A 19,373-nucleotide genomic window follows, 5' to 3' on the forward strand; every position below is an offset into this window, starting at 1 on the left:
AACGTGTGTATCTTCCATGGAGCCTTCTAACTAATTGTCAAAAAAACAGGAGTAGTAAGTTCAACTTCACGGTAGCCTAGGATCAAAGAGGAGGAGGAAGAGAGAAAAGAATGGTAGAATAATCACAATTATTGCTAAAAATAGCACCAATTTACAGAAGGGCTTCTTTACACAGTATTAACAAACTATGAATATGTGATACTAGCAGGTTTTGCATGAAAAGTAAAATAAAACCACTTCCATTATTATTAGTAGTAGTAATAATATTAACCAAATAGGGTTTTCAAGGCTATAAATATTAATAGAAGTAGACTGACTCAACTTTCTTCTTCAGAACAGCTAGTGGATTCTAACCGTTTACCTCTGGGCTAGCAGGCAAATGTTTAACCACTGTATTATCAGTGATGATATTTTATATGTATATAATATATAATCACTATAGTCTTATGGTCTAAATATGGGAACACTAACTAAAGATTGAGCCCTTTTGAACTTGAACTTGTTAATGAAGAATGGCTCTTCTAATGAGGTTGGTATTCCCTTCTCTTTCTAAATCCAACAAGCATTTTGTCATTGCATCACTGCAGTAGCCTCGCCTCACTCTGATTTCGAGCTTAGTTCTAGAAGGAATTCAAGCTCAGGAGGAAGAAGATAATTAGAGAAAAGAAAACTAAAGAACCTACCAAGTCCAGGGCTTCAAAGTGTGGATCTTAACCTGCAAAGCCCCTCCCCTTCCTTCCCTAGAATTCAAAGGCAGTCACCTTCTTCTGGAAATCCCTCAGCTCCTCAGGCCTGAAGGTCCCTGCGGCGCCGGCCAAAGGCATTGGCACCCACATCAGTGGGCACGAAGTTGCTTTTCATGATGCCCCCTGATCTGCTCAGCAAGTCTGCCAGCCGATGAGTCACACAAGTGGCAGTGTTGCAGGCTCTCTTCTGGGTAGTGATGCTGATTAGCAGAAAAAGAAAGACTTGTCAAGTGAGAAACTGGTGGGGAGGAGCCCATCAAATAGACCCAACATAAAAAGAATTACAAACATGTTCTTAGACAACATGGTTTTTGACACAGCACTTAACAATAAATGTTTCTTCTAAACATAATTAGCAAAACTGTTACAGGGTATTTGCCAAGCAACCTTTGCTAGAAGCCCATCCCAGAGACTGTGACAGAAATCCCATTCCTAGCCCTGTGCACATGCTGAAACCCTATCCACCCATGGTCTCACACTTACCAGAGGGGAAATGTTCCTTATGCACAAGCCGGCCATTTGTGAACAGGAAGGTGCAATCAGCAAAGGCCCAGCCCCACCCCAGGACACACATGGAGTGTATAGGGGCCCAAACTCAGCTACAAGCATTAGCAAAAATTTCTGGGGAAGTGAAAATCACTTAAAGTCTTACCTGGAAGAAGCTCAAAGAATAGGATTTGTGGCATCCTCTCCCAGAAGCACTTACCTTCTCCTTTGCACATCTTTTCTTGATGCTTGCGCTGGTTCACAGTGATCACTCACCAAGCCCCAGACCCAGCTACACTGAAGCTAATGCTCTAAGCACAAACCCCAGGCACTTCAAATCTTCACTGTAGGCCAAAGCAATGACCACCACAGTTGCAATCCTTTATGCAAAGTAGGTTTATTTACCATATGAGACTTAGGGGTACATTGAGAAGCAGGTATGGCATTCTTTCTTATCCCTAACTTGGCCTGTCAGTCCTGTTCTTTCTCCTTCCATCCTCAAATCCCCAACATTCTCTGTCATAAGCAATACTATCAGTTCCAGCTTGATAGCAGTTAGAGAGGGATTTGCATGCATTAAATTTGTAAGTAGAAGCAAGAAAGGAATTTGGGAAGGCGTAGCAGTTCAGTTGGCATCTTGGGGCACCCCAAAGCAGGAGGAGCTGTCACTCTCAAAGCTGCTGGCCATGTCTCATTTCTTTCCAGGTGACTTAGCACTGAAGCCGTTGTTAGAGAACGTATGATAGTTGCTCAGTTGTTGTGCATAAGAAGCCAGCAGGCAGGTACTCAGATTACTGCACCTCTTAGTTCTGGTGCTGTCCAGGCTGCAGGGGAAAAGATGCCAGAGAGTGTCATGCACTAAGTTCTGCCCCTGTGGGCGATTAAACGGAAAGTTAGATGAAGGAGGGGGACTTCAAGCAGGGTTAAGAAGGGCAGGGAGTTTGGGAAGCTCACATGTCCTCCATCAAAAGGCCCTTAGGTATATTGGGGCAGGGCAGTGTGAGGAAGGTTGAGGTGAGGAAGGGATGGTCTTTCCCACATTCCACATGCTGCTTAGTCCCTCATGCTCCGCAGAGGGGTTCTCAGGATGGGATGCAAGAGCAATAAATGTCTCTTTCCGGGTTTTGCTGAGACCAAGTCAGGGTGTGGTCTCTGCTCCAAACTGAAAGTGCACAAGGGAGGTGAGGAACAAAAGTGTGCTCTCTCAGACCTTTTGACAACATGCACATCTTTATAGATAGCCCCCAGAGGGCAAGCAGATCCTGCACGGTAAAGACCCCACACCTACCTCAGGCACTGTTCTATCTGGCCCCACCCTCTGCGTATGTGAAATGAAGGCTCCTTGCAAGTGTGGAAGAACAACATGTAGGTTAGCCAAGTGGGGCCACATTTTTAAAAGCTCCTGTGAGCTATGGGTCCATTCCTGGCTTCATACTTACCAATCCTAATGCATCCAGTGATAGACGATCTCCTCATTACCTCAAGACCAATTCCCAGAATAAATGATTCCATACCTTCTCAATTCATTTCCTAATAGCCATTAGAAGTAGAATGTGATTTTATGTAATCTAGCCAGAATCCCTCCAGCCTCAGCTGGACCTCTGTCTTCAGTGGAGCCTGGTACAGCTGGATCTCAGGCCGTGGTGACAGCCAGCTGGGCTCTTGGTCAAGGGTGTTCTCTCCTACTTCTTGGGATTCATTTTCCTGGGTAGGAAGGAGGGGAAGGAGGTACTGGGTGGTGCTGGAACCTTACCTGGAGTCCTCAGTCTCCTGCTCTTGTTCACTGGCTTTCATCTGCACAAAATCTTTCACCAGTTCAGCCAGCAGAAGGCGCGCTTCCTCCTCACTGAGTTTAGCAGAGTCTGGGCTGCTGTCCAAGACAGACCTGGTGAGAAAATGCAAACTCAAAGTAGAGCTTATTAAGACCCTGCCAGCTCCCTCCCCTTAATAAGCAAACAGGCTTCCCGGTTTTTCTGGCTTTTCCTACAGATCTGACTGACTCGACCACTAGGCAGGTGGTGCACAGGGCTAATGTCTGTCCCAGGACACTCTTCTATCAGAAGTTACATGCCACTGTGATTCCACCCCCCCCCCTTTTTTTTTCTCTCTAAACCCAGGGGCAGAGGGAGGGCAGTGTTTTCACCCAATGGCTCTTTTACCTGAATGGTGCTGCTTGGAGGTTACCCACTTGGTACAGGACCAAGAGGCTAATAGCCAAGAAGAGGAAGAACTTCCCAAAGCCCATGGTGCCTCTCTGTAAAGACAGAATGAAGTTACAGCTGTAGAAAACAAGCGCTGTCAGCCAGCAGGCAGACCTAAGTCACAGGCTTGCCTCTGCAACAGCTGGCGCATGACCTCAGGCAGGCTACTTCTTCTCACCATCCCATGCCTCTCTATCTGTTCGATTGCAGAACATTTTGCTGTGGTGTGAGGCTCTACAGAAAAAAAAAAAAGTGAAGCTCTGAAGATAAGAATGAAGATGTGCTGGTGAAAAGATAGGACTGGGGCGGATTATTCTAGTGATGCTCTGTGGAAAAACCATCTGTGCTGGTCTACATAGAAACTAACTGCAAACCCCCCACCCCACCCCTTCATTGCCCACTAGCGCTCTCCTGGACAGAAAAAAAAAATAGGATTTGAGCCAATGCTCACTAAAGAAAGGTGCGCTGATCCCTCAGCATCTTGCTTTGGGTTTGCAGAAAGGTTAATTTGTAAGTTACAGATGTCACCGGCTCTGCCCGAATAGCCAGAGTGCTACTTGGGGCGCAATTATCAGCAGGTATTGCTGGATGTCCTCCTCCCACGCTAGCCCACCACCCTAGTCTCAAAACGCACTGTCCCAAGCCCAGGTCCCAAGTCTTAAGAGTGCCTGCAGCAGAAAGCAAGCTCAAGGATAGAAGGTCCTTGTCCCCAGAACACAAATTGGTCCTAAAGGGTGCAGGCACTTCCTGGCCAAACTCAGTCAGGATTTTGCGCACGCACCGGTAGACAGAACGGAGGGTGACAGCCCAGCCCTCCAGGGTCCCCTGCAGAGTCCCAGCCTGTTGGCAAAGCCCCAGAGATACTGAGTTAACCTGCGCTGTTTAGCAGGAAATGGCAGCGATTAGCCCCAACCTCCTGCAGTCTCCCAAAACCTGAAGAGAGAGTGTCAGGACCACAGGCTGTGGGTCAAGCAGAGATAGCCTTGATGTAGCAAACAGCAAATCACAGGGATTCCAGGGTACAAAACAGTCACCAAGGGCTTTCACAAGTAGAGTGGAAAGCTTCTTACCTAGGAATAAGAGTTTCCTCACCTGGAGATGAGGCAGCAAGCGTGGTTACTCCGCTATGGAGGGACACAACTCCAGTTGTGACCACCGGGTCCACAGAGCCCGGAGGTTTTTATTCCAGTGAGAACCAGGAGGGGGACCTGAGCAGCCAATCCAAAGTGTCTTGGATCAGCCAATCAGAAGGCCAAGCGATTCCTATTGCGTCATCGCCTTGTTTGCGGCACCGGCTGATGTGAAGCGGGAGCCCTGCCTCTTGCCTCTTGTTGAGGTCAATGCTTAGGGAGGTGGAGGGAAGAGGCTATGAGAGAGCAAAGGCTGTCCATGTCTTGGAAGTGGAGGCAAGTTTGGAAGAATCTGGAGTCTCTGCCGGAAGAACAAGAGCGTCTCTCGCCTTCTAGGCACCCTAACTCTGTTCTTGAACCCTGCTCCAAACGCCTGTTACAGCAGCCTGTAGCTCCTGTTTGGGGTTTAAAGGGATCACAGTTGAAATAGTCCATGAGAAAGGTTTTGACAGATTAGTCTTTTAGGACTACCTAAGATGTTCCCAGGATAACCCCGGCCCAGAAGCCCAGGCATATGGGTCTCTGATAGGTTCTGTTCCTAATCTTGCAGCAAGCCGCTTCAGATTCTCAGGGGTCTATGTAAATGAGGAGACTACAAGGAAGGACAATCTCCTCCCATGTGGCTATGAAAACCCACCAGAGGGTCCGCTATGGACCGGTTCGGACTCGATGGTACACACAATAACTAGAAAAAGAGGCCAAACCGCTTTAGTACAGCAGCACGGCATCCCTGCACAAACCCGACCAGATCCTCTGCTGGTGTGCCAGGGCTGGTTTGCACAGCTGCAACTCCCGCATGTTTGCTAAGCTGGAGATCTGTGTCCGGGTCTTACTGCGTGCCCGCCCAGCTTCTCTGAAGTGCAGTAGATCCGAGCATGCTGAGATCTAAGTCTACGCTGGAAAAAGGCCAGAGCCACAGACCCAAGGGCCAAGGTTAGCAGTTAATCAGGGGACAAGCGGGAGAGGAAAGTAGGATTGCAGAAACCTAACCCAGACAATCTCCTCTGGTACCCCACAGTAACCTCGAATTTCTGCTCCAAGTAATGGGCAGGGAGGGGCTCACTGGCGCCAAATCACTCCAACATGTGCACCCATCCACCCGCACTCATGTACACACGTGTACGTACGTACACACACACACACACACACACACACACACACACACACACACTGACACAGCTTCTCCCTTTTTCCTCTAACGAAAACCTGGGTTCCAGTAGCTACCTGGACTTGGAGAGGACTCTCCAGCACTAGTGAAAGAGGTGTCGGTAGGCTGAGGTTGTGGCTAATTAGGATGTAACAAAAAAGGGACGCCCTCCCTGTACATTGCCCAGGTCCGTGAAGTTTGCTGGTTTCAAAGCTGCATCCCGGAATACATTCACGGGCATCTCTTGGTATTTGAGAGGGCACTCAGGAAGACGACAAGAAAGGAATAGAAACGAGCAATCAAATAATCGAAAATGCAGGTTACACATGAAGAATCCTGGCTGACGGCAGGAGAGTCTGCACTTACTCCTCAGAGGAGAGTGCATGCAGGCAGGGAGCTCTTGCCTTCTCCCCAGGCAGCTTGGGACAGGAAAACCAAAACCTCTGCTCTGCTGTGGTATGGATTCCAACTCCTCGCTGCTCTCCTGCAAGGTTTCCAAAGGTTTGAAGGCTGTAAATCTTAATGTGAGGAAAGAGTTCTCCTATCTTTGTCCCACCAAATTGCTGGTGGATTGGAACAGCCAACACTTTGGTTAGCAATTTGACTCGTTAAGCACTGAACCACCGAGTCTCTTTAGGGTCAGAAGGACTCTTTCAAACAACATAAACCAAAGCTGGCATACATTTGATTTCAAGGACTCCTCAAAATCGAAACCCAATCCCCGTGGTGAATTCCAAATCTAAAGGACCTTACAAAACAGTCGAGCTGCCCTATAGGGTTTCTGAGGCTTTAATTCTATCCACCATGGAGCACCTGGCGATTCACAGCAGCATCTTTCTCAGTGTGTGGTAAAATTCAAAGGAAAACCTTTGGTGAGGGTCTGGTTCTGGGATGGGGATCAGGGAAGGGGCAGAGGGGCCATGGTTGGAGTTTGGGTGAGTGACTCTGTGGAACAAATTTGTACAATCTCCTCCCCAACTTTGCTCTGGAAGCCTGAAACCCCTGAAGGGTCAGCCCTTAGTTGAACTTCGCCACAATGACTGTGGCTTTTGACCTGGTAATAAAACTCGTAGATTCAACAAGCTTCTACCCTCACCACTGGCAGTTTTCAGATGGCTGGTAGAGGCAGCCTGCTCCCATGGCTCATAGAGCACCAATTCCACAGAGCCTTGTTGGTTTTGCTGCTGCTGTTGTTAGGTGCCCTCAAATCAGAACAATTCATACCTGAACCTCTAGCGGGTTTTTAGAGGCTACAAAGTCCATGGGAGGAAACTGTCTATCTGTCGACTGTAGAACAGCTGGTGGATTCGAACCACAAAACTTTGGGTTGGCAGCGCAATTCCTTATCACTAAGCCCAGGATTTCTGAAGACACCAAAACAGCCGCTACAGCCATGTGGGTGGAGCAACCATAGAGAAGACAGAAAGACAACCAGCCTAGGAGACTCTATCTCCAGCAAGTTATCGATGGCACTCAGCCCCAGCATATAGCAGAGAGAGGGTTCTGGTTGGTGTTTGGCCTTTCCAGAGGTCCAGAATGTCATTGTGGAGGATTCCATAGAGAGCCGCCTTAGTTTACCCAAAGGCTGCCAGCGTTTCGCATCCACCCGGCGGCTGGACTGATGGACAGTCTCCTCTCGGTATGGTTGACGTCATTGGAAACCCCATGGCGGGTATCTGGGGTCTGAATAGCTCAACCGCAATTTTGGGTCATTTTAAACATTTGAGTCTTTTTTTTTCCCAATCATTTTTAATTTTTTTTTCTTTTGTAAACATTTTCAGGGATCTCTGGTGCCTTAGTGGGTCTGGAATTGCGCTACTAACGTAAAGCTGATCGGTTTGAATCCACCAACTTCTCCTCTGGAGATAAGCCGGCAATCTCCCGCTGTGGAAAACCAGCTAGAGGGTAAGCTACGGTCATATTTCTAACCCAGTTTAGTCCAATTATGTTGGAAAAGGGATTTGCTTAATGAAAGGAAACCATGTTTGGGTATTGAAAACTTTCTGGAATCTAATGTGAGAGAGAGTGCTGAGAGGTTCTCTGCAGGAGTGACCACCTTGAAAAGCAAAAGAAGACGATTTTCTTCAGTCCATTCTTGAATTACATTAGCTAATGAAAGGGAAGAAAAGACAATACAGTAATTTGTTTAGAAAATTGCATCCTCATTTCCCTGGAACTCTCTCAGCTCCAAGGCAGCCCCGAACAACCTGAGTAACTGAAGTAGCTACAGAGAATTTGTGTCTAAAAACATCTCTTGGATATTTTGTACTCTGTTGAAATACCATTACTCTCTACATTTGAAAATAGCCATTTTAAAGTTGTAGAGAGAAATAACTTCCGGGCCACCTGTGAAACTTGTTTTTCTTATTTTGACTTGTTCTGGTTTATCATTTTCTTAACTTTTTCTTGGAAGAAAAGTCACTTACTCAACAAGTATTTATTGAATATTTATTTTGTGTCAGACACTAGGAATTCAGCAATGAACAAAACATTCTTTAAAAAAAAATTAATACAATAAATGAAGAAAAAGAAACAACCCAAAACCTAACCTTTTGTCTAATGAGTTGACTCAGCTCCTATTGATGGTGACCCCACACGAGCCAGAGTGGAAAATGCTTCATACAGTGTCCATGGACTGACTACTCAAAAGTAAATTGCCAGTACTTTTTTTCAAACCATCTCTGGGTAGACTCAAACCACTAACCTTTTGGTTTGCAGCCAAGTTATTGACTAGTTGCATCATTCAAGGCCTCCTGACTGCATTATAGTGATGAACTTCTCAAAAGTGCTAGTGTAACATCCTTATCTCTATCTTCCCTCCATTTAAAAAAAAATCCTAATATATTCACATCTTCTTGATATAGTAATATTACTCATTTCTTTATTAAATAGATCACCAAGGCTTATATTATGATGCTCATAAAATATTTATCCAACCTGAGCCACTTGGTATACTTGGATTACATTTCATTGTGCATATATTTTATTTTGAGTTATTAATTCCCCTTCTTTTGTTTTCTTAATTTCATTTGTGCTGTTCATCTAGTTATCCATTTTATCGTGAATCTTACATCTTCTATATTCTTGGTTTACTCTTTCACTTTAGTGGAGTGCATTCACTGTTATGTAATTGATAGACTTTTTTTTTTAGAAAATAAAATTCTAGGTTTTAAGTCAAATATAATGGCGATGAGCAAGTGCGGAGACTAAAAGAAATTATCATTTACAAGAGACTTTCATTACTGTTACATGTTTACTGAGTTATGTTTATTGTTGTTGTTGTTGTTGTACACCATCTAGTCAAGTACATATGACTCATAGCAACGATGAACAATAGATCTGAACCCTGTCCTATCCTGTGCCATCCACACAATCTCTCAAGTCCATTGCTATAGTCACTGTGCCAATCCACCTGGTTGAGGGTCTTCCTCTCCTTCTCTGTTCCTCCACCTATCCAAGCATGATATCCCTCTCCAAGGAATAACCTCTCTTAGCAACACGCTCATAGATTCATAAGTTTTTCCAAGAGCTGTTATTTCAAAAGTAGACAGCCAATCCTTCTTTCTGGTCTGAATTTGGAAGTCCAGCTGTAGTACAGTATCTGACAGACAAGCATTTTACCCAAAAGAGCAGATGCTAGACAAACATAAACATATATAAGCTATTAAGAGCATGAGCATGAAAGACATTTCAACATGCAAAGCCACTTCTCCAATGTAAAAACTGACAGGTAAATTAGGCCTTGGTCCCCTTCCTTTGGAATCCTCCACCCGCCCCCCCATTCAGCATCCCCATCTCTTTGGCATCACCTCACCACCCATGAGTTAAGATATATCTGATCCAGGCCATTGTCTTCACAATTGCTTGCTATACATCTGAGAGCTGGGAAATGGCTAAGGATGACAGAAGAAGAATCGATGCCCTTGAGTTGTAGTGCTAGAGAAGAATATAGAGTATATCATGGACTACCAAGAGAACAAACAGATCTGCCCTGGAATGGAAGCTCCATCTCACCTACTTTGGGCATGTTGCCAGAAGGGACCAGTCCTTGGAGAAGACATCATGCTTGGAAGGATAAGAGGAGATGAAGACCCTGGTGAGATGGATTGACACAGTAACTGTGGCAATGGGGCCAGGTGTGTCAGAGAGAGTGAGATTAGCTCAGGATAGGGCAGGGTTCAAAGCCATTGTTCACAGGGTCACCATGAGTTGTAGTTGACTCAACAGCACATAACAACAAGTAACATAGGCAAAGAATGTGAGGCAAAGCTTCATTATCCTTGCCTCCAAGAAGAACTCTTGCTGAACCTTCTCCAAGATCTATCTGTTTGTTCTGTGGGATATACAGCATTCTTTTCCAACACCACAGTTCAAAGGTATTAATTCTTCTTCTGTTATTTTTAGCCATTGTACAGCTCTCAGGTACATTGCAAGTGACTTAAAAACCAGGGCCAGAATCAGGTGTTTCTTAATCCTCAAACTGACATCTTTGGTCCTCAACAATTTGGAGAGGTCCCTGACTACAGACTCTCCTAGTGAAATATGTCTCCTTATCTCTTGACTGCAAGTATATTGAGTTTGGATCCAAGTAAGATGAAATTGTTGACAGTCTCAATCTTTTCTCCATCTATCATAATGTTGCTTCTTGGACCAATGGCTAGGATTTTTATGAGCTATATCTTATGTCCTTCAGTTAAGAGCCTCTCAGATTTAACTTTTTCTGAGAGCAACTTTCCAGTTCTTTTCTGGGACCCAAAGGTATAATCATCTAACTGAAAAAAATTTAGAAGGGACTCATAGTTCCAACTGTCCTCTTCTAAGGTTCACAACCAGTCTTATTTTCAACTCTTGCTGTAACCCTACAGAAAGAGACACTCAGTTTCTCAAAACCCTGTCCTTCTGTCAAGTCCTTGCTTTTTGGTGTCTTTCTCTGTTGCTATTCTTGTTGTTGTTCTTTGGTATCACCACATTTGCTCTGACTCTTAATGACCTCATGTCCAACAGAATAAAATCCATTTCTTTGAGACACTCCCTCTCTTTCACTGACCCTCTACTTTTCCAAGCATAGTATCTTCTTCCAAGGGTTGGCCCTTTTGAATAACATGCCCTAAGCACATGTGACCAAGTCTCACTATCCTTGCTGCTAAGGATCTGTGTAGAAGTGCTCTTTCCAAAGCCGCACTGTTTGCTCAGTAGGTACTCCATGTTGTTGTTAGGAGCCATGACTCATAGCAACCTTATAAACAACAGATCTGAACCATGTCCTATCCTGTGCCATCCTCAGTGTCTCTGACACATGTCAGCCCATTTTCTACAGTTACTGTGTCAAACTATTTTAATGTGGATCTTACTCTGTTTCACAGACTTTTCCTAGCATGATATTCTTTTCCAAAAAATGGCCTCTCCTAGCAACATGCTCAAAGTATCAGCAACGTTTTACCATCTTTGCCTTTAAGGAGAACATTAATGTCATGATAAGACCTTAATGCTGCTTAGAAGTTAGGATGGTGAAGAGAAAATGAGAAGAAATGGGGTAAAAGACATTCGTGTCCTGATAAGACCAGAATGCTTTTTTAGAAGTGAGGGTGGTGAGGTTCTGTCTTCCTACTTTGGACACGTCATCAGGAGAGATTGATGATACAAGAATCATGTTCGGTGTGAGGTGGATTGGCATAATAGCCACAGCAAAAGGCTTTAAACATATTAAAGTTCATTGCAGATGGTGTAGAACCAGACAGTTTCCTTCTGTTGTCAGTAAGAAATAGTAAGGTTATTTCCTAACACCATAGTCAAATACATCAATCTTTCTTCAGTCTCCCTTTTACAGTGTCCTACTTTCACTTACAAATGAAGCAACTGAAAATACTATGGCTTAGATCAGATGCACTTGGGTCTTTAAACTGATATCCTAGCTAAAGTCTTTGCCTAGTGCATTATGTCATTTGTACAACGGTTCTTTTTTGGTCATCCTTATTCATTGCTCAACTTTCAGATGCATACAAAGCAATTGAAAACACTGTGGTGTGGGTCAGCACTTTAAAGAGGTCCTTGAAAGCAGAATTACCCAATGTAGTAAGTCTATGAATTTTTTACTACTTTTTAAATGGATGTTCATTGTGGATCCAAGTAAAATTAAATCTTTGACAACTTCAATTTTTTTTTCCCCTCCATCCATCATGTATTACCTTTTCCTCTGGTTGTAAGGATTTCTATTGTTCTGATGTGGATATGTAATCTGTATTGAAGGCTATAATCTTTGATCTTCTTTATGTGTTTCTAGTCTTTTTCAGTTTTTTTAAGCATGGTCGTGCCTGCTGCACAACTCAGTTGTGGATGAGTCTTCTTCCAATTCTGATGCCACATCCTTCTTCATATAGTCCAACTTTTAAAATTATTTGTTCAGCATACAAATGGAATATGTATAGAGAAAAGACACAGTCCTGATGCACACATTTCTGGTTTTTAAATCATGTCCTATTCTTCCTGATTCAGGCCATGGTATTTTCAATCACTTGCTATACATCTGAGAGCTGTACAATGAATAAGGTTACCAGAAGAAAAATTGTTATCTTTCAGTTGTGGTATTGGAGAGCACTGAATATCCCATGGGCTGAACAAACATATTTGATATGTCTTGGGAAAAGTGCAGCCAGAATGCTCTGTGGAGGCAAAGATGGTGAAGGTTCATCTGTCATACTTTGGGCATATTGCTAGGAGAGGCTATTTCTTGGAAAGGGACATCATACTTAGAAAGATGGAGGGTTAGTGAAACAAAGGAAGCCCCTAACCTCCTGAGATTCATTGACACAGTGACAGCATCAATGGGCTTAAGTGTGTCAGAGATGATGGAGATGGAACAGGATAGGACAGGGTTTGGATCTGTTATTCACCAAGTCACTGTAAGCCACACATGATGACACCTAACATCAACAACAAATTTTGTACTATTTGGATAATATATTAAAGATTTTGCCTAAAGAATCCTTCAGTATTGCAACTTGAGGAAATTTATTTATCAATTCTTTCCACATGAGAAATGCTAAGACTATTCTTCCCTTTTGATTTTCTAACTCTGGCTCTTGGCACATTTCATTGTAATACTTGCATCTTCTAAAGCAGCCCTTTGGAAATCTTCTGTTCATCTCCCTTACTCCAGTATTTCTTCTCTTTGTTTTGGCCTCTCTATGTCTTGGTGTCATTTTCAAAGTTTTTTCTGACATTCATTTTGATTTTTCCTTTCTTCCTTTCTTTATAATTGTCTGTTTGTTTTAACACCTCAGTTTGTATTCTGTCATTTCCCGGAGTCTAATTTCTCATCCTTGCCTTCTATGCAGCTTGGACTTCCCCCTTTTGATCATATGCTGCTCCCTGGAAAGGTTGAGCAGCAACTAGTTTCTATTTGTGGTGACTCTGTGCATTTCTTCCCTCTTATTTTGATGTTTCCTGCATCATTAAAGATTTTGCCCATAGCCTCCTTCAGTATTGCTACTAGAGGCTGGAATTTGTTCTTCAGTTCTCTCAGCTTGAGAAATGCTGAACATGTTGTTCTCTTTTGGTTTTAACACTTTGTTTTGTGTTGTTGTGCTGCCCTTTGAAAGGCTTCTCCTCCCATTGTAGCTATTGTTATGTGCCATCAAATCATTTGTGACTCATAGCAACCCTATGAACAGCAGTTCTGAATCCTACTCTATCTTGAGCCAATTTCATTGTCTTCAATGCACCTATCCCCATTAACTCATCACTGAGTCAATCCATCTCATTTGGGGTCTTCTCTTCTTGTGCTATCCTTCCAAACTTCCAAGCATTATGTCCTTCTCCAAGGACTGAAATCTACTTTAAAGATACCCATCTTTGCATAGCATTACCTTCTCACAGTTAAGAAGAATAACCTCTGGGCAGGATATGTAGAGTCTCCACAGAGCAATCAGATGACACCCAACCCCCTGAAAATTCTGCCTCAGCCTATTCTGACTATCTTATCTCAGGTTTAGGAGCTCCTCTGCTCAAGCTCCAGAAAAACAAGGATGCCAATATCCTTTCATATACGTGTGGAGACTCAAGAATATTTTTAGCATTTTTGTGCCTGCCAGGGAATGAGCAAAGTGTCATGGCCTAGACCCAATTGGTTCCTCTGAGAGATGGGCAGACTCGATGAGTGACGTCAAGAAATTACTCAGATTAGGTTCCTCTGAGATGATTAAAATTCTCCCTTGGCTCAGAGTCACAGGACCCAATTTGACTCTCTCCTGTCTCTCTGAGAACAATGATCCACACCACCAAGGTGGAAATACAGACCTTTAAGTAAAACTTTCTCCACTCACAACTATTAAAGAAAGAGGTTTCACTAAGGTACATTTTAGGTAACTAAAATTTACATTAAATGGAAAACACACTCTCTAAGCCATTTTGAATAGAACCTTTTAAAATGCATCATGCTCTCCTCTTAACCTTCTCTGGATGACTCATAGTCATCATCAAGCCAACATCATCTCAGGGCTGTGTCCTAAACAGACAGTTTATCTCCCCACCTACTGACTCCCACTGTTGGTCCTGCACTATCAGTTGTTCATTTCATTCCTCCTCATCTCTATTTCAGGACCATGTGTTTGATAGTTACTTCTAGTCACTGTCAGCATGTATCCCTCTAACTCTAGGACCAGTCTACCTGGATTTTCATATTTTAATTCAACACAGAAAAACAACAGAGTCACATCCAATAGTCCTAGCTGGAGCAAACCATGGAAGTTAGGGAAGAATCTCAGAGTATCTTCTATGAATAATACCAAAGTGTTCTAAGGCATTGTTGCTTTTACTGCAACCATTCAAGGAACCATTTTCCTATATATTCTAGCCCTCAACACTATCCAGTATAAAGAAGGTTGCTCATTACTAAATATTTCTTGGTTTATTTCAGTGTTTCTGTAGTGTGAAAGAAGTATGAGGGCAGCATTCTGGCAACTCAGTGGTGAAGAGTGACATTGCCAAAAGTATAAGATTCTAATCCACCTGCTCCCCCATGGGAGAAAGATGACCAGTCTCCTCCTGTACAATTTACTGACCCTGAAAAATTCACTGGATGGTCAGCTATGAATTGGTTCTGACTTGATGGTGTACATAACAAGAAGGAAGTTTGAGAAAGACTATTGGCTTAAAGGAAAATCTTGCATTATAGGCTATATATTATTAGCAAAACTGATCATGAGATCTTTATTGTAATGATAGACAAACTATCTGTACTGCCCAACACAATAGCCACGGAGCACATGTGGCACCTGAGCTTATAAAATGTGGCTAGCAGAAAATTATTATTATTATTATTAGCCTCTTGCACTTAATAGCTACTGTAGTGGACAGTATAGTCTGCTGTTCACAGAGTGGTTACATTCACAGATTCTGGAGCCAGACCACCTGTTTTCAGTTCTGGCTTCTGCACTTTTTAACTACAAGACTATAGACAAAATTTAACCTTTTAGTGCCCTAGAATCCTTTTGTAAAAGTGGTATAATAACATTGTCTATTTCATAAAATCATTGTAAGAATGAAATATCAAAAGAAGTAGCACTCAGAACAGTGCATGTGTGATTGACAATTGCTATAGTATTTTTAAATGCTAACCACAGGGTTACACAGTTTGGTGGGTGAAGGAAGAGGAGATGAAAGACATGGACACTTGAAAAGATTGCATAATGATGGGCACGGTCCAATGGCGATTGATTTTGTAAAATATAATGCATAGGAATGATTGTATTAAACACAATATGAATGAAGAATACTGTGAAACACAATATCTATGAACTTTGTGAGAAAACCAATATAAAATAAAAACAAACAAAATATGCCTACCATTGTCTTAGATTGGATTTTTTTTTTTTAACACCAGAAGTAGGCTTTGAGACAAGAATTTGAGTGAAAAGAATGGATTTGGGAGTTTGCACCAGAAAAGGAAAAGGGACGTGAGATACAGAGTACATTATGAAAAGTTTCCCATGATAAACAATAGGGCTAAATCCTGCTAGAGGCTCCACATGATAATGTAGAACATGCCTCAGAATCGTCCCATGAAGGAGTGATAAGTTATCCACTAGTTTCACTCTGCCATCAGTTAAGAAGTACTCCTAGGAGTGCTAACTTCCTAGAACCTCTAACTTTGCAACATGGTCAAGCTTTTGGAGTCTTAAAAAAAAAAATTCCTCAAGCAAAGCACAGATGTTTCCAGTAAAATGCTATAAGGGCAGCAAATGGAAATAGCATACACTGCCATGGTATCTATATAGCCTGCTATAGCTCAGATTGCCATTACTGAGAGTCTGGCATTGTTTAATGGTTTTCCCTAGAAATAGGCAGAAATAAGTTCCCCATTCATAATATGTTGTGAAAGGTTAGCCAGGCTATGATGTATGTGGTAGTGTGACATCATTGGCTACCCACCGCACCCCCTTTCTTAAAGTCTTTTCCCAGAATATGTAGAAGGTCCTTTGGAGACCCTTCAGTTGCAGAGACTATTATGTACAGAGTCCTTTCAATCAGTAGGCAAGTACACATAAACACTAGTGACCTTTATCACCTCACAGTATAAATCAAACTCCCACAAAAGCTCAGTTCAAAGGAAAGCGTAAAGGACAAGCTGCCAAAGATTATGTAATGCTACGTGAAGGTCAGCAAGGCTCCCAATACTGACAGATCCTTTTTCTTGTATTTATGTATTAGTTGTTGTTAGATGGACACTATTCCCTCAAACCTAAGAGCTTAGGAATTTTCCTTGATCAGAGAATTATTGAGGCATTTCTTTTTTTTAATTATTACATTTTATTAATTTTAATGAACATTTACAGAGATTTGGGGTTTTCATTCATTCATTGTTGCACTATTTTCTCTACCCTCCTCCCCAGTTCATTCTTTTTTTCCCCTGCTTGAAAGTCTGTTTTAATTGTCCAATTGCCACAGTGCTTGTCAAAGCCAGTTCTGTTTAATCTCCTTTGTCAGTGTGTCCTTTGCCATTTCCTATCACTCCCCCCTGAGAGAGACTTCACCTTAATCTACAAGGAAAAGGGGATGGCGTATTCTCTTAGCTACTTCCTGCTGAAAAGGGACGCTGTGGGTTTCAGGGTGGGAATTTCTTGTTTATGGATAAAGATCATGAAATCAGACTTACTTAGATGTATATGTGATTTACCTCTCTACCTTGATGAGTTAAAATGACATTTTCATACTCATTTCTAAAATATGGGGTATTATGGTAGATAGTGGAATGATTAAGAACAAAAATGCTAATTGCTAAGATTTTACATTGTACATTGCCAGAGAACTACAAGAAATACAAGCTGGGTTTAGAAGAGCTCATGGCACTAGAGAAATTATTGCCAATGTCAGATGTATCTTGGCTGAAAGCAAAGAGTACCAGTGGAATGTCTATCTGTGTTTCACTGACTATGCAAAAGCATTTGACTTTGTGAATCACAATAAATTGTGGCTAACCTTGAGGAGAATGGGAATCCCAGAACAACTGATTGTGCTCATATGAAACCTATATTCAGACCAGGAAGCAGTCTTCAGAAAAGAGCAAGGAAATAGTGTATGGTTCAAAATCAGAAAAAGAGTGGGTCAGGGATATGTCCTGTCCCCATGCATTTTCAATTTACATGCAGAACATATCCTTTGGGAGGCTCGGATTTATAAGAAGGAATGTGGCATCAGGACTGGAGAAGACTCATCAACAAGCTATGTTATGCAGATGACACAACCGTGCTTGCTGAAACTAAGAACCTGAAGTGCTTCCTGCAGAAGACCAAGGACTGTAGTCTTCAATATGGATTGAAACTCAACATTCAGAAGACAAAGACTCTCACCACTGGGACAACTGGCATCACCATGATAGATGGAGAAGAGATTCAGGTTGTTAACAATTACAGCTTACTTGGCTCCACAATCAACACTCTTGGCACCAGCAGTCAGGAAATCAAAAGACAAATTGCACTGGGGAAATCTGATGTCAGAGACCTCTTGAGAGTACTGAGAAGCAACTATGTCAGTCTAGAGACTAAGGTGTACCTGATGCAGGTCATAGTCTTCGCAATTACTTGCTATGCCTCAGAGTGCTGGACAATAACTAAGGATGACAGAAGAATTGATGCCTTTGAATTGTGGTGCTGGAGAAGAGTCTTTTTTTTTAATTTTATTAGTTTTAATAAACATTTACAGAAATTTTGGGTTTTCATTCATTAATTGTTGCACTGTTTTCTCTACCCTCCTCCCCAGTTCGTTCTTCTCCCCCCCCCCCCCCCCGAATGTCTGTTTTAATTGTCCAATTGCCACAGTGCTTGTCAAAGCCAGTTCTGATTAATCTTCTTTGTCAGTGTGTCCTTTGCCATTCCCTATCACTCCTCCCTGAGAGAGACTTCACCCTGAGTCATAAGGAAAAGGGGATGGCGTATTCTCTTAGCTACTTCCTGCTGAAAAGGAACGTTGTGTGGAGAAGAGTCTTGAACATACCATGGACTGCCAAGAAAACAAATAGGTCTGCCTTGGAGAGGATAAAAGCAAGTTTCTCTTTAGAGGTTAGGAATTTGAAGACATCTCACTCACTTTGGGCACATGGCCAGGAGGAATTGGTAGTCGGAGAAGGACATCATGCTTGGGAGGATGGTGAGACAGCACAGGAGAGGAAGACCCCAGATGACAGGGATTGGTACAGTAACTAAGACAGTGGGGTTAAGTGTATCAGAGTCAGTGAGACAGGCTCAGGACAGAGCTTCATAGCTGTTGTACATATGGTCACTGTGAGTTGCAGGCGACTCGATGGCACATAACAACAACAACAGTTGTGTATCACAAAATTCTTGCTAATTTAAGTAAGAAATATCTGTTACAGGGTAGTGAGTAGTTTACAGAATTTGTTAGAAACCATCTAATCAGATCTAGATGCCACATAATCCGGAATATACCCAGTTGAAACCAACTCACCATGGCAATGTTCTGAAAAGAAATACATTGCTGTTCCCCACATGAATATTATCTCCAGGGCCCCCAGAAGATCTGATCTGCTCTAAAAAGGTTTAGCTCTACCTTCTTTGTGCATGTCTCTAAATGATAGAACCTAAGTTTTGTGTGGAATTGTAACTTCAAGAGAATTGGGAAATAATGCTTTCATTTTCTGTCTCTATAGGAAGGTTTGAAAAAATATCAAGTGAGTCATAGCTTCACATGGATGTCTAACAATCCTTTCAAACTAACAATGTTTAAAAAGAAATTTTTGTTGGGGTTTTTAATATTGAAATCTATTCCTCCCACACTTTTACTCATCATAGTAAGCGGCAGTACTTCTTTTTTTAAGTAGAGATGATGTTAAGTCACTCCCCTTCTTACAACTCTCAAGTATAGTTAGTTAAAAAAAAATCTCAATACATTATCATCATTTTTTATTCTTTTTTTATTATTAAGTTTTATTAGTTTTAATGAACATTTACAGAGATTTTAGGCTTTCATTCATTCATTGTTGCACTGTTTTCTCCACCCTCATCCCCAGTTCGTTCTTCTTCCCCTCCCCCCAATGTCTGTTTTAATTGTCAAATTGCCACAGTGCTTGTCAAAGCCAGTTCTGATTAATCTCCTTTGTCAGTGTGTCCCTTGCCATTCCCTATCACTCCTCCCTGAGAGAGACTTCACC

General features: G+C 42.4%; 1 protein-coding gene across 1 annotated transcript; it reads right to left on the reverse strand.

Annotated features, from left to right (window-relative positions):
• Nucleotides 1–786: 786 nt before the first annotated feature.
• On the reverse strand, nucleotides 787–3,477 carry LOC102845458 (calcitonin gene-related peptide 2-like). The gene is made up of 3 exons (XM_006892049.1): nucleotides 3,392–3,477; nucleotides 2,986–3,117; nucleotides 787–946 (listed from the first exon to the last, which is right to left on the reverse strand). The coding sequence occupies exons 1-3, from the start codon at nucleotides 3,475–3,477 to the stop codon at nucleotides 787–789; spliced, it is 378 nt and encodes a 125-aa protein (XP_006892111.1).
• Between the last annotated feature and the right edge of the window lie 15,896 nt (nucleotides 3,478–19,373).

Source organism: Elephantulus edwardii, unplaced genomic scaffold, assembly GCF_000299155.1.
Source record: "Elephantulus edwardii isolate Elephantulus edwardi_28Jun2011 unplaced genomic scaffold, EleEdw1.0 scaffold00109, whole genome shotgun sequence".
NCBI classification, from domain to species: Eukaryota; Metazoa; Chordata; class Mammalia; order Macroscelidea; family Macroscelididae; genus Elephantulus; species Elephantulus edwardii.

What these genes read in the sequence shown, in the direction of transcription:
- LOC102845458 (XM_006892049.1), bottom strand. Translation starts at nt 3,477, where the DNA reads ATGGGCTTTGGGAAGTTCTTCCTCTTCTTGGCTATTAGCCTCTTGGTC. An exon ending in CTCCAAGCAGCACCATTCAG is followed by an intron (nt 3,118 to 3,391) that starts GTAAAAGAGCCA and finishes TTTTCTCACCAG; the next exon opens with GTCTGTCTTGGACAGCAGCC. An exon ending in CAGGAGACTGAGGACTCCAG is followed by an intron (nt 947 to 2,985) that starts GTAAGGTTCCAG and finishes TCTGCTAATCAG; the next exon opens with CATCACTACCCAGAAGAGAG.